General features: G+C 42.9%; 1 protein-coding gene across 4 annotated transcripts in view; it reads right to left on the reverse strand.

The window, feature by feature from the left end:
- Nucleotides 1-2,486: 2,486 nt before the first annotated feature.
- Nucleotides 2,487-15,572, reverse strand: part of COL7A1 (collagen type VII alpha 1 chain) — a 122,781-nt gene continuing 109,695 nt past the window's right edge. For 3 of the 4 annotated variants that reach the window (XM_040408529.1, XM_040408528.1, XM_040408526.1), the window contains exons 113-121: nucleotides 14,111-14,188; nucleotides 13,964-14,017; nucleotides 11,238-11,286; nucleotides 10,730-10,768; nucleotides 8,857-8,949; nucleotides 5,481-5,600; nucleotides 5,111-5,173; nucleotides 4,834-5,004; nucleotides 2,487-3,450 (exon numbers count right to left, since the gene is read on the reverse strand). In XM_040408529.1, coding sequence (XP_040264463.1) covers nucleotides 3,425-3,450; nucleotides 4,834-5,004; nucleotides 5,111-5,173; nucleotides 5,481-5,600; nucleotides 8,857-8,949; nucleotides 10,730-10,768; nucleotides 11,238-11,286; nucleotides 13,964-14,017; nucleotides 14,111-14,188 — 693 coding nt within the window. In that variant the 3' untranslated portion in view covers nucleotides 2,487-3,424. The remainder of the gene's footprint in view (nucleotides 3,451-4,833; nucleotides 5,005-5,110; nucleotides 5,174-5,480; nucleotides 5,601-8,856; nucleotides 8,950-10,729; nucleotides 10,769-11,237; nucleotides 11,287-13,963; nucleotides 14,018-14,110; nucleotides 14,189-15,572) is intronic. The other variant, XM_040408530.1, reaches the window with a different exon arrangement.

Genomic DNA, 15,572 nt, shown 5'->3' on the forward strand with positions numbered 1-15,572 from the left:
AGAATATGAATACTTTAATATTGTCCAGGATGGACCAGAAGAGAGCTACTATAATACTGCTCCCTACGGACAAAAGCATAACTACTACAATACTGCTCCCTATGTACAAGAACAGGAACATGCTGCATTGTCTGACGTGACTGGAGTTGCCCTTTAAATGTCAAAATGAAATGTAATCTGGTTAAATCTAACAGGGGTATCAAATTTTGTAAATGTGTGGCTTCAGACATGAATGCTTATAGCGGGCTCATAAGCTAAAAAGGACTAAAACATAGCCAATTTCATTAGTTTTTAAACTGCAGTCCACCTGCCAGCAGGATTGACCCTATTACTCCTACCTAGTAGGGTTGATCTTGCTAATTAAAATGATACCTGTTTTATGGTTGTGGCATTCCCTGAAAAAAAAAGACTTTTCTTTATGCAAATGGGAGTTTGGTGCACCTCAGCGCCTCCTGATACCATTGCTGGTCATGCCCTTGGGTGCACTGGAGTCTGGAGCCCTCATTTGCATAAGGAATAAACATCTTTTTTTCTCAGGAAAGCCGCATTCAATGTTCATGAGACAGGTGTTGTTTTTATCAGCAGGAGCAACCCTACCAGGTTGTATGCCTGGTCTAATAAGGGTAGTCCTGCTGACAGGTGCACTTTAAAAGCGTTGTGCGGGCAACACTAAGTATGGGCCATTCATTTTACTATTTGCATATATCTTCCAATCTGCAATATACTTTGTTTACCCGTACATCTGAACTCAGGTCACATGACCCTGTCCGCTTCACAAGGTGGTCCTTCTGCTGACATCATATCCGTTGCTCTGCAGGGGCCGTCAGTAGGCAGTGCTGGAATCCTTCCCCTAGTCCTGGCATACGCGCTCTTTACAAAGGACTGAGGGAAGGATGCCGGCACTGCCTACTTACCACCCATGCAAATCAGTAAGGTGGTGTTGTGCTCTGAAACTCTCCGAATCAAAAGACAGAAGAACAGAGCAATGGGTGTGACATTGGGGGAAGGACGGTATCCTGTGACCCATACTTAATGTTGCCCGGACAACCCCTTTAAGAAATTTGACAATGGTGCCAGTAAGAAGAGTGATCATGGATCTGATAATCACCTGAGATAATGCAAGGGACATGGCTCCCCCATGTTAGGACTCATGCACACAAACTTATTTTCTTTCCGTGTCCATTTAAAAAAAAAAAAATTGTGGACCGTATGCGGAACCATGCATTTCAATGGGTCTGCAAAAAAAAGGAAGTTACTCCATGTGCATTCCGTTTCCGTATGTCCTATTATTGTCCTGTTATTAGGGGCCAGCTGTTCCGTTCCGCAAAATACGTAATGCACACAGGCGTCATCCGTACTTTTTTTGCGGAGCGCAAAATACATACGGTCGAGTGCATGAGCCCTTACAGGCAGCTCCAATGTGAGGAACCCATCATACAACACCTCATATCTCAGCTTCCAGGTTTTTGTTTGTGAAGCAGAAGAGGAATATTGGAGGTTAATCTGATTTAGAGTGGAGTTAGGGCTGTTTCACACGAGCGAGTCCATTGCGGAAATCGCGCTCCGTGTGTGAGTGTGATCCTCCGCTCTGGACTTGCAGGAGCGCACGGCATTATCATGATTTATAATGCTGTGTGTCTCTGCTTGACCTTATTTCTACACAATCATACTGACCGCTTTATGTCACTATGAGATTCTGTGGAAAAAAGGCCATGCAGAGACACACAGCATTATAAATCATGATAATGCCGTGCGCTCCTGCAAGTCCAGAGCGGAGGATCACACTCGCACACGGAGAGCGATTCCCGCAATGGACTCGTTCGTGTGAAACAGCCCTTAGGGTTTAACATATACAGTTTAGCAGCAAATGATATGAGCAATAAAAGCAGCACAAGTACCTGGTGGATAAGAAAAAACAAGTACCGTATATAAAGAAAACCTAAAGATTTATAAAACATAGTAAGCGATGTATAATAATCTGCAACACTACCGCAAGCAATATGCTTGGCTGGAGTTCAGAATAGCACCATATTACAGTCCCTGATTTTTTTTTTTTATTATCGTTGACAACAATTTTCTCATATAAAGCATTGTTAAAGTATATATTGTATATTTACATACAGTCAATATGATCAGCAGGTTGTAGGGATCCCTTTGTGTTGGTAGACGCACCTTTGAATGACTGTTTATAAATTAATAGAAATATATCTAAAATGCTGGTAATTACCATAAGATTTGGTGGTGTCACTGCTTTCAGGTTAGTGACAAGAAAAAGGACTGGTTCCATTGGGTTTTATAAAGTGGATGCCTAAATTGTCTGAATTTGCTTTTTAGAAAAATCTGATTAACAAAGCAGGCAGAAGTGGTGATGGTTTCCAAGGTGATTTGCTCTTCGACAGGTCAAAGGTCAAACTGGTTGCTATGGATATACTACCTAACAGCTACATGAGGTTATCAGGCTGCTAGTCCTTAGTAACCAGTCTGAGCTTTCTCAGTTTTACAACTCAAGGCCAAATTGTCAGTGAGTGCCGTGGAGGTTATATATGAGGTTGTTAAGATAGAAAATCCTTAGCAACCAGTCTTGGCATACTCGGATCTAAAAATCAGGGGCATGTTGTCAGTGAACTGAGGTTATATAAGGTTGTCAGAAAGCAAGTCCTTGGCAACTCTTCTGTGCCTACTGTAGTCTGAAGGTCCCAAAGGGGATAGGAGGCTCAGTGTTACTCAGTGTTAGGGCTCGTTCACACGACCGTGTGCTGCCCTTGTCCGCAATGCACGGGCACCGACCGTGGGGCAGCTGCATGCGGATCGCGGACCCATTCACATTCCGTCCGTTCCGCAAAATGATAGAGCAAGTTCTATCTTTATGCGTTGCGGAGGCACGAAACGGAACCCCGCGGAAAAACTCCGTAGTGCTTCCGTTCCGCACCTCGTCTCCGGATTTGAGGACCCATTCAAGTGAATGGGTCTGCATCCGTGATGCGGAATGCACACGACCGGTGCCCCGTGTATTGCGGACCCGCCGTATGCAATACGGCAACGGCTGTGTGAATGAGCCCTTACTCTGATTTTTGGTAGACCCTCTTTCATTTGGTTGTACTGGAGAGCTTTAATGACAAATCATGGTCTCTCTCATGTAACCTACAACCTGTACGATGTGATTTGCTAAAAAAAAAATTCCCTTTCAGTAGAAAAATAGTATCAAATTTAGCACCAATTCTCTGCTACGAAAAAAGTTCTATGCACCATATAATATGAGATACAGAAATCATAATTATATTAACAATAAAAAATACAAATATTTCCCAGATCTAATAACAGGGGATCACAATTTGGACCCTATAACTTGCAAGGTTTTTTTTCAAACTTGAATCTTACAAAGATATTACAATATACATATATTTTTCTAGTTCTGCGCGATGTCTTAGCTTCCGTCTTCTTGGGGTTTATCTGCAATTTAAAATGATAGAAAGATAAAATTAGTAAAAAAAAATGTGGAAAGAAGATGTGCAGGAGGTTATTTCGTGATTCACGGAAAGGAGGACCCAGCCTGGGTCAGCTCCAACCACTTTGCTCGTGGGTGATGTGAGCCTGACTTCCCTCATGGACCTCAACAATAGCAAACTAGGGAAGTGGGAATCAGCCTGTGGTTCAGGCAGCCCTTTTGTCCCTCGTGACTTTGGAAGGAGGTGTAAAATGTATTTGAGCAGGGGCATAGCTACAGTGGATGCAGAGGAAGAGGATGCTACAGAACCCAAAAATCTGAAGGAGCCCGCCCGGGAAGAGGACTGAAAGATTTTATTGTCAGGGCCCCCTGAACAGTATTATACGACATTATATACAGTGACATACAGTATATATATGGTCTGAGAAGGCCATCTTGACTAGCCACAGCAGCTAGGGTTGCACAGCCTGTTCAAAAATTTGCCGTGGGGCCCGGTCGCTTCTAGTTTATCACTGATTTTAGCCTTGCTATACCATGAGGAAGACCCCCTTTTGACTATATCCATAGGACCTCCTTTCTTCTATGTACTTCCTTGCCTACATTGTCTATTAAACCTCATTGGGGTGAAGTGTTATAACTGTATGTGGCTCTGCGTCATGAAAGTCCCAGCGCCCAAAAGTGCATTGCGGGGGCGCGGTATGAAAGTGGGTGGGGTGCACTACAAAAGGGGGGGAGTGGATTTATCTTTTCAGAGGGTGGGGACCTAAAAAGGGTCATGTCGACACCAGAAAAAATGTTGTTGCTATGTATGCATGCTTATTTCAATGGGGAGAACAGGGTCCTAGATATAGAGAGTGTAGAATTATCAGTTGCACCTTGGTCATTTGCCTGAGGAGGCCTATAGGTCCCTCTGCACCAGTATTATAAATGTTAGGTGAGGCCCTATAATATTATTATGTATTGCACAGTGCATCATTGTGTCCCAGGAGTTGAAAGTGGAGGAGAGGGAGACAAGCTGCTGGCACATGAAATTCCTGGCGACAGCTTATCTCCTAGCACAGGAAATGATTGGACATGTAGAAAACCACAATGCCCAATCCTTGTTTCACCCATCACCTGCCTCTGGGGGACAATCAGGAAAACAATGTGCACTTTAGATTCTCATCCAGAATACCATTAGAAATTGGCAGAAACCTAAGAATTCATTAATAGAAACCCAATGTTCCCCTCATGGGTGTCCATGTGATTTTTTAAAATTATTTTTAATAATTATTTTTATTAATTATTTTTATATATTATTAGTTTTGGTGCAACTTAGGTGATATGTCTAATGATAACGCCTTTTGGAAGGAATGGTCCCATGAAAGGTGCACAGATCTGAGACTTACCTTTTCTGTGCCCACATTGTAGCTCACACTGATCCTGCTCATCGAACCTGTTGAGATTTCCACCGCAGCCACTGTACACAAACGGGCGACATTCTCTCACCCGCTGATTATAATACCATTTTAATGTGTATTTGGTGCATTCCCCTTCCAGCATGGGGAGACTACATATATCTGAAAGCATAATGAAATCTATAGTATGAGAACTAGGAATCTCTGCAGTAGTAGTGGTATAATAATAAAAATAGTATATAAGAGTAATATAATAGGCTGTAGCTACCATATTGTGCAGTGTCTCTCTTCCTTCGAACACTGGCCTCAGATATTGTTGGGATTGTCATATCTGTAAAGAAGATATATACAGGCGACGTACTTTGGGGGTTAGCTGGCCTTCTTTAGTTTTATTACACAGGGGTTGTATACGATTAGAAGAGCAAGGCTGCTTTCTTCTTAACACAGCTCCACACCTATCCACAGGTTGTTTATGGTATTGCAGCCCAGCTCTATTGAATTGAATGGGGATATGCTGTAATACCACATACAACCTGTAGACAGGTAGGGCGCTGTTTTTGGAAGAAAACAGCAATCTTTTTCTAATCCTGTGCAATCGTCCTGGCAGCAGCATACAGACTACTGGACATTGTACTGACCATCAGACAGAATTGCGCTCTCGGTCCCATCTTCATCCATATCTTCCTTGTAGTCGTCCACTGTGTATATATGCTCATAATCAGGATCATTGGTGTTCACCACCTCCTTCAGCTCACGTCCTGCATGAAATCGCGGGAGTATACATTAAAAAAAGGATGATATGGATGGATATCATATGGAAGGAACTTTGAAATGTAGACTGGAAGCAGAACAGGCAAAGCGTGAGGAGATGCTATGCATAAAAGAAGCACCCCGAAACCCAATATGTCCAGACGCCAACCATGCCCAGTCCCTGGGATCAGTACTGTATGGTTGTCAGGTTTCATTGCATTTCGAGTCACTAATATATAATAATGGATATTGTTTGAAAAATATATGAATTTGTGCTACAAGAGCTCAATGGCAACACATTATGGGATCCAAATGTGGTGAAAGGTAAAACCCTGAAAGGAATGTGTCTATAGAAATGATAATTCTTATGTAAAACAAAGATTTTTTTAGTGATTTATTTTTCATTTTCAATGCACTAGCGGAAACCTGAACTTTTGCAGTTTTCACTCTGGCCACTGAGTTTCACAGTAGGCTGACACCTGGCTGTTCTGTGAAAATCACCTCTCTGCAGTCATCTCAGCATCACAGCCAGGATTAAAACGTCAGGTATCACTTATACAGTATATAGATAACACATGATCCCCCTATAAACAGTAGGTGACTTCACAGCCCAGCTCCTCACCCTCGCTGCACAATAACCACTGAATCTCACAATAGACTGACACTTTCTGTTCTGTAGAGATCATTTCTCTGAGGTCTTCTCAGTATCGTAATCCGGATTAAAATGACAGGCATCAATTATATATAGATAACAGGATCCAACATTCACAATAGGCGATGTCAGGGCTCCCCTCTTCCTCCACCTCTCTGTACAATGACCTCTGCATGGGTCACAGAGCATGCCCACAACATAGAAGTCAATGAGTCATCTCCAGACTACAGATTCCTATGGTCCATGTGGCTGCTGTAAAGAATACCTCTGAAGCCTGTTAACAGCAGCTCAAGCAAGATGGCTGACCCATAATCATGTACAGAAAAAAAAATGTTTTTAAAAGTCCACAATCAGTAATGATTGAACCGTAAAAGTCCACAATCAGAAAAATATATATATATTTTTCAGCATCTGGTTTTAATTAGTGCAAAAAATTATAGATGATACATTCCCATCATGTACTTTCAAAAGCATCCAACACCAGAAGCCTTTAAAAAAAAAAAAAAAAATTCACATAAAACTTTGGACTATTGATGGACTTGTAACAAATGCATGGACCATAAGCATGTTCTACAAGACAAGTCACACAACCAGAAACATCTGTGCGATTTGTCTGAGGCTTGCTGTCATTGAATAACTTATTTGCAGTCGCATGCCGTCTATGATGACAAAGTTGTTTGGATTGGATTTTTGTAATAGTTGTGTCACAGTCATGCTTGGTCGGGCATTGTATTCTTCATGCCAGGGGTAGCCCTAGCCTAGAGGAAAACTAGAAGATTTTAAAGGGCATCTGTCAGCAGTTTTGTACCTATGGCACTGGCAGCTGGCTGACCTGTTGCATGTGCGCTTGGCAGCTGAAGGCATCTGTCTTGGTCCCATGTTCATATGTGCCCGCATTGCTGAGAAAAATGAAGTTTTAATATATGCAAATGATCCTCTAGGAGCAACGGGGGCGTTGCCATTACACCTAGAGGCTCAGCTCTCTCTGCAACTGCCACGTCCTCTGCACTTTGATTGACAGGGCCAGGTGTGATGACGTTTACACTGCCTGGTCAAAGGGCAGAGGGTGCGGCCATTGCAGAGAGAGCAGAGCCTCTAGGTGTAACGGCAACACCCCCGTTGCTCCTAGGGGATCATTTGCATATATTAAAACATAATTTTTCTCATCAATGCGGGCACATATGAACATGGGACCAACACAGATACCTTCAGCTGCCAAGCGCACATGTAACAGGTCAGCCAGTGTCATAGGGACAAATCTGCTGACACATGCCCTTTAAGAAGATGACACAATGGCAGCGAGAGTGGATGGTGTGAATATTAAAATGACAGGACAGTCCTCATACAGAGGGTACAATGAGAGCACAGCAGAAACATGATGAAAATATCTGAAGGTAAAATAATAGACGAGATAAAACAAGATAAAAAATTCAGACAAAAAGCGTAGGTGCCCACTTAACCCCATTTTGGATACATAGAACCTCCCTGCTCGAAGTTAACCTAATTAGTGTCTTCCATTTGCAGGGAATACAGCGGTGAGGTAGATCATGAAGTCATGGCGGCTAAGGTTTGGGATGAAGCGCCTCCCGGTAATGGAGGCCATGTGAACCATTGGGGACATGGTGGACGCCTCCATACAGAACAGGCAGAACACGGCAAGGACGTCTTCTTGACGGAGACACCCACAATAAAAAGCGAGAACACGAGATGCTAAGCACGGGAATGTGAATCACCATGTTTCTCCCTGCGAAACACACTCTGCAGCTGACCACCATATGACAGGCCAGAGCAGTCCTTAGGGGCCATGTTCATGTATGTGTCACGGTGCAGCCACACACACTAGGCCTCGTTTATCAAAACTGCCTTTGTTGCCCATAGTAACCAATCAGAACTCAGCTTTCATTTCTTAAACTGCTGTGGAAAAATGAAAGCTGAGCTGTGATTGGTTGCAATGGGCAACACTACAGGCCTACTACTATAGTGTTGATAAATGAGGCCCAATATAACCATAGTGCTGCTGTTGAGGGAATGCTCAACCAGTCAGCAGGCCCTCATGGCCAGACTTGGACCTAGAATGTTCTTTGTCTTAACATTAACATCTAAAGATAATTTGCATGGGTTCCCCAATTTTTGTCCAGTTGAACAGTGGCCGTCCCTAGACCTTTCAATGTAGACTTTGCCCAAAATATTTTAATGCTGTATTCACCTTAATTTTGGGCCTCATTTATCAAAACTGTCTAATGGTAAGACTGTCTTTGTTGCCCATAGCAACCAATCGGACAGTTTTCATAAATGAGGACCACTACGGGACTGCTCGGACCTATTACATAGACAGAACATAGGGGAAGGCTGGCGGAGTATGAAGGGCTGAATTCACCCCAGACGATGGCTCCATCTCCATGACTGAAGCCAGTGACCTGTCACTTGCCCAGAGGGTGAAACTTTTGCCAGCCCTCCCCCTTACCCCAGCAAGCGTGACAGACCGCAAGGAAGCGCAGAGAAAGCGACACCTGATTGGATTAGTTTTTGTGTGGACAATTTGTGAAGCAGAAAGACACATGTGGCGTGGCCAGAGTTTGCACGGCGCGTGCATCTTGGCAAAGCCGACTCACCCTCATCTTCCTCAGCGTGAGAGAACTTTAGGACTGGGACTAAACGAGAGATAGATGGATTCGACTGGGGAGATGGATAGTTGGGACCATAACCTGGGAGGTGCAGGGTCATAACAACAGATTTAGATGTGCAGGGTACAAGACTGGTCATGGTAAGAGACGTTTACACGCATCATCACACGCTATATGCAGGTGAAGGGATGCTAACCTACTACATTACAGGGTGACTGATGAAGAAGCAAGAACTGTAACAGTAGCTGCATTAGTGCAAACTTTTATTTTATGGTTGAGCTGCAATGACAGGTCTAGCAATCGGCAGGGGTGGCGCTGTTCCAGAAAAAAACGGAAAACCCAATTTTTTAAACCTAGACATTCCCTATACAGTAATGCACCGGATGGGTTTTCAAATTAGAATTTATTGAGAGTTTGGAAGCTTTTGGACCGGCGAACAATGAGGCTGTATGGGACACACAGTCCCTATGGTTCTGTACTATAGTGCTGCAGGTTTTCACTGCGCCGCAGTATGGCGCTCCTATGAGCTTCCCCATTATGGAGGTATTCTCAATAGTATTAGGGTCCTTTGACAGTAGTATGGAGCCATAATACACCCGTGTGCATATGGATAGGACTATCGCACTAACTAGACTGCAAAAAATTAACATAAAAGGGGTGGCTCTGGCAATTTGAAGGGCGTTCCCCTTTAAAAGGGGCATGATTTACATTTTCCCTGATTTGAGATTCCAATTTTGATAGGTATGCCAGGTAAGTTTTCTAATTATATGGACTATTACCCGTATGATTTAGTCCACTTCATTCACTCAGTTCTCTGTCCACTCTGCAGCTTCGTAATTACCGTAATAAAAAAATAAAAGCAATTTTGTAATAAGTCTTCATTAAAAATGTTGTTTTGACCCTACAGCTTCTATGTAGACCTATGTATCTCCATGGTAAAAGACAAAGATCGCCTGTGTAGTCTGACTCTGCAGTCACCCCCCTTTCTGTCTGTTTCCACTTTATGCTTACATACAGTCGGCGGGATCAGACTACACAGGGTTTATTTGTTGTCTGTTGCCATGGAGACACAGACCTGCATAGGAGCAGTAGAAACAAGTCAATCGGTCACTTTTTAAAATTTAAACTTATTACAAAGTCGCTTTATTTTTCATTTTAGATGTCATTAGACAATAATATAATTTGACCTTTAATGCAAGAGCACAGTAAAACAGAATGATATAGATGTCAGAATTATAACATCTGGGGGCTAGTAAATAGGTTCATACTGGAGATTTTGAAATTAAAGACGTGTCAGCATATACTGAAAAGCCGGTTCAGGATTCACTTAAGAACACATTGTGCTAGGATGTTATTCCTGTAAGGATTTGATTTGTGAAGGGACACACCCACTGACAAAGTGAATGTGACACAACGTAATCATACATTTCCAAGAGGAATAAAAAAGGAACAGCACAAAGCAGAGTGAATGCAGAATACATTTACAGTATTTACTAAAACGAGATCTGTTATAAGAGCTGATTGATCCTTTTTACGTTATAATCACCAAAAATATTTTAAAAACCTTTTTGGTGATTTATTTTTTATTTTTATCCCATGTTACCATATTTACAAAATTTCGGAAATATTAAAATAATGTTTTACAATATCTGGTGAGCACTCACAATAGGGTAACACCACCTGTCATTTTCAGCTTGTGCTGGGTACACTGGGGCAGATTTTGCACTAGACGTGGATCCTCTGAAGACTATAGGACAATTTTGTCTGTGTCTGTCACTACCTAGATTTGGCTTAGTTCCCGATGTAAAAAATATGCATTCATACACACATTAATACGTCTTCATTCACCCATTGGGTTTACCAGAGTTCTTTTCAGGAAATGGGAACTGACCTCCACAGGCTGCAAAAAAAAAGACAAAAATGAGACCATGCAAATACCATAATTTTATGACTTATTATGGGGCATTATAGTTTTCCTGGAAGACAAGTAGCCTGACGACTGCCCATTTCACGCAGCAGAATTATCTGTCACATGGTCACCCAGAGGCTCCTCCCCTTCCCTGAATGTGGGTCACTTCTCCCTGCCCCCCTATCCATGTGCACAGAGCCCTTACCCTTCATTAATAGCCAATAAAGTTGTGCTGGCTGAAAAACAAGAAATGCTGGGAAGTATATAGCAGCTGTAATATCGGTGAGGGAGGAAGCAGCTAGCTTCTCCTCATACTTGATTTGTGACAAAATGTTTCAGTTTTATTGTCCTTCATGAGACACAAAAATATCTATTAATGAAATTCAATATAACAAATCATTCCAAATCGGAGAGGTCTATACTATAGCTGCAGAGCATCTCCCAGGATGATCCCACTCACCGCAGTGCAGGCTCATCTCCTGCTTCACATAGTTCCGGATTTCGTCCTCCTGTTGGTGAAATATATAGATAATGAACATATAAGGGAGAATTTATCATGAGGAGAATATTTAAAGTCAGTTTTGCTTGAGAGTCTGTGTTGAAGTACTTTGTGCCACATTTATCAAATGTTAGAGGTTGCTTGATAAATTTGGCTTGTCCTTAAGGCCTCCTGCACACGACCGTTTTTTTCCCCCGTTTACTGGCCGTTTTTTGCGTTCCGTATACGGTCCGTATACGGAACCATTCATTTCAATGGTTCCGCAAAAAAACCAGAATGTACTCCGTATGCATTCCGTTTCCGTATTTCCGTTTTTCCGTTCCGTTTAAAGATAGAACATGTCCTACTATTGCCTGCAAATCACGTTCCGTGGCTCCATTCAAGTCAATGGGTCCGCAAAAAAACGGAACACATACGGAAATGCATTCGTATGTCTTCCGTTTCCGTTCTGTTTTTTGCTGAACCATCTATTGAAAATGTTATGCCCAGCCCAATTTTATCTATGTAATTACTGTATACTGTATATGCCATACGGAAAAACGGAACGGAAAAACGGAACAGAAACGGAAACACAACGGAAACAAAAAACGGTACAACGGATCCGTGAAAAACGGACTGCAAAACACTGAAAAAGCCATACGGTCGTGTGCAATAGGCCTAAGGCCTAGTTCACACGAACGTATGGCTTTTTCAGTGTTTTGCGGTCCGTTTTTCACGGATCCGTTGTTCCGTTTTTTGTTTCCGTTTCTGTTCCGTTTTTCCGTTCCGTTTTTCCGTATGGCATATACAGTATACAGTAATTACATAGAAAAAATTAGGGCTAGGCATAAAATTTTCAATAGATGGTTCAGCAAAAACGGAACGTATACGGAAGACATGCGGATGCATTTCCGTATGTGTTTCGTTTTTTTTGCGGACCCATTGACTTGAATAGAGCGACGGAATGTGATTTGCGGGCAATAATAGGACATGTTCTATCTTTCAACGGAACGGAAAAACAGAAATACGGAAACGGAATGCATACGGAGTACATTCCGTTTTTTTTGCGGAACCATTGAAATGAATGGTTCCGTATACGGAACACAAAAAAACGGCCCGTACACTCGCAAAAAAAACGTTCGTGTGAACTAGGCCTAAACCTAACACTTCTGTCTAGAAAAGCCACTCCAGTTTTCCTACTCCACCCCCCTCCTGGCGTGAGATTGCGACTAAATCTGGAGTGAAACTCATTAACATAGCTAACCACACCCACTTTTCCACCCATATAACAAAACTGGAGTGAGTGGTGTAAAAATGCAAAAAGTCACAAAAGTTTGCGAAAGTGCATTTAAAAAGTCACAAATTTTTGCGCAAGCGCTTAAAAAGGCCCTAGTTTTTGCTACTTTTTGATGCCAGAATTCTAGAATGAAGGTATGATAAATCCAGGCCAAAGTGTCCAGAAGTATACATATACGTATATATAAAACAGCTATAGGGTGTGCAATCTGGGTTTCATCTTAGGTTGCATCTGGATTTAAGTGCTCAAGGGAACCCAAACGTAAAGTGTATCCAAACGTTCATAACAGAAAAAGTATTTTCAGCACATTTTTAACAGTTTTAAATAAAGTTATTATGAATGTTTAGGTATAATTTAAAGGGGTTGTGCCACAAAAAAATATTCTACAATTTTCGAACCAGCATACTTTTGTAATTGCATGTCATTAAAGATTTAGGCTACTTTCACAATAGCGTTTTTGTTTTCCGGTATTGAGTTCCGTCACAGGAGCTCGATACCGGAAAAAAACTGATCAGTTTTATCCTAATGCATTCTGAATGGAGAGAAATCCGTTCAGGATGCATCAGTTCAGTCCCTCTTACGTTTTTTTGGACGGAGAAAATACCGCAGCATGCTGCAGTTTTCACTCCGACCAAAAATACTGAACACTTGCCAGAATGCCGGATCCGGCATTAATTTACATTGAAGTGTATTAGTGCCGGATCCGGCATTAAATGTTCCGGCAAAACGGATCCGGCATTCCGGTTTGCGCATGCTCAGACCTTTAAAAATGCAAAAAAAAATAATACCGGATCCGTTTTTCTGGATGACACTGGAAAGACGGATCCGGTATTTCAATGCATTTGTCAGACGGATCCGCATCCGGATCCGTCTGACAAATGCCAACCGTTTGCGTCCGGACTGCCTGCCGGAATCCTCTGCCGCAAGTGTGAAAGTTCCCTTAGCATAGCCACTTAGCTATTCAATAAAATGCATCTGTATAGCGCCACCTGCTGTTTGTTCTTTTCCTTACTTCTCCATCCACCTCACTGAGGTGGTCGCACCCACTCAGTTTCAATTTTCAACTGCCACCCGCCATATCTTCTGATAGAAGCTGTGGCTGTTACAAGGAAGGAGCTACAGCAGAGAGGATACCCCTCCTGAATTATGGGATAGGGAGAGAGCAAAAAGTACATGGCCCCTGAGCTGCCAGCCTGAAATATTTGTAGCAGAACAACTGGTTCTAGCTTTGTTAGAAAAAGGTTGTTATATACTATATGACCACGGATTTAAAATTTTTTACATCAATCATGGCATAACCCCTTAAGGAACATTAGGACAAAAAGTATTTCATTTCCATGACATAGAATAGATAGAGATAGATAGATATGATAGATTGTACATGATGATTGGGGAGGCCCCTGTATCTTACAGTCATTCCTGGAGGACCTTTATCTCCTTTCGCTCCATCTAGTCCAATGTGTCCCTGGAAGCAGAGATTAAATATATATAATAATATGCCATATTTCTCAGTAGTACAAATTCATGGTAGACTTTTCATCTTGGAATACATCCTTACCTGGTCACCTCGCTCTCCCGATACCCCTGGTATTCCACGTGGCCCCATAACAGCCTCTCCAGGAGGGCCCCTGTCACCCTATAAATAACAGTGGCACACAGAACAAGTTGAGAGCAATATTGTTTGAAGAGATCAGCATTGAACTGGCCCAGCAGAGCAACCGAGGATCCTACAGTGTGCCCAGGCTCTGATACCATAGTGGAGCCCCAAAGGTCCAGGAGATAAAAAAAAAAAAACATTTGGAGCCATTAAGGTCTATTTCTTTGAATTAAAATCTGTTAGACTGTGTTGATGACATGGAGTTTCAACTCTGAGAATAAGTTCCTCTGGTGGGCCCAAGGAACCCCAGTCTGATCCTGGAAGAGTTCCTCCATCTGATTAAGGCCTCTTTCCCACAGGCGTGTGCGCCCCGTTGCCGTATTGTGGACCGCATTTGTGGATCCGCAATACACGGGCGCCGTTCTGTGGACATTCCGCATCACGGATGCAGACCCATTCACTTCAAAGGGTCCGCAAATCCGGAGATGCGGAAATGGTGCGGAACGGAACCCTACGGAAGCACTGCGGGGTACTTCCGTGGGGTTTCGTCCCATACTTCCGTTCCGCAAAAAGATAGAACATGTCCTATCTTTTTGCGGAACGGCCGGATCACGGACCCATTCAAGTGAATGGGTCTGCGATCCGCTGCGGCTGCCCCACGGACTGTGCTCGTGCATTGCGGCCCGAATTTTGCAGGCCGCAGCATGACCATGGGGCGCACACGCCCATGTAAAAGAGGCCTAAGACTGCAACACAGCACGAGGAATTGGATTATGTGACAGGTGCCTGACCCCTATTTTCTGTATTGTCAGCATCATGGCAGTCCTGCTTTCACTTGATCATCCATGTCTGACAGTCTGGCTGTCAGGCATACACACCATAGCAATTGCCCAGGGCCCCCATTGTCTAAGGGGCCCCCTGCTTCAGTGCTGCTGTTTAGCTGAACGTCCGAGGAAGCAAACTGGCGGACAGCTGAACAGTGCAGTGTAAGGTGTAAGCAATGCAGTGTAAGGTCCCCTCCCTCACATATAAGAGAAATCATTACCACAATGCTGACAGGACCTGCGATAATGTCAGATGCAGGAGGTGGAGCTCAGCAGAGAAGAGGTGATGAAGGACCTGTGATGACCTCACAGTCATGTGACCAGAACAGGAGCTCAGCAGTGCAGTAAAGTAATAAAGAAGAAGACTAACAGTTTTTATGAAGAAGTATGAATTCAATGTAAGTGCCAGGGAAATGCTGGGAGTTGTAGTCCTCTCTTGTTATACCTCCTGTTATATCATATCAGAGTACATTACAAAAGGAGGTATAAGGAGAGGACTACAACTCCCAGCATGTCTAGCTTGTTATGTAATATCAGAGTACGTTACAAGAGGAGGTATAAAAAGAGAGGACTACAACTCTCAGCATGTCCAGGCCATT

The sequence above is a fragment of the Bufo bufo genome, chromosome 9, assembly GCF_905171765.1.
Source record: "Bufo bufo chromosome 9, aBufBuf1.1, whole genome shotgun sequence".
Classification (NCBI taxonomy): domain Eukaryota; kingdom Metazoa; phylum Chordata; class Amphibia; order Anura; family Bufonidae; genus Bufo; species Bufo bufo.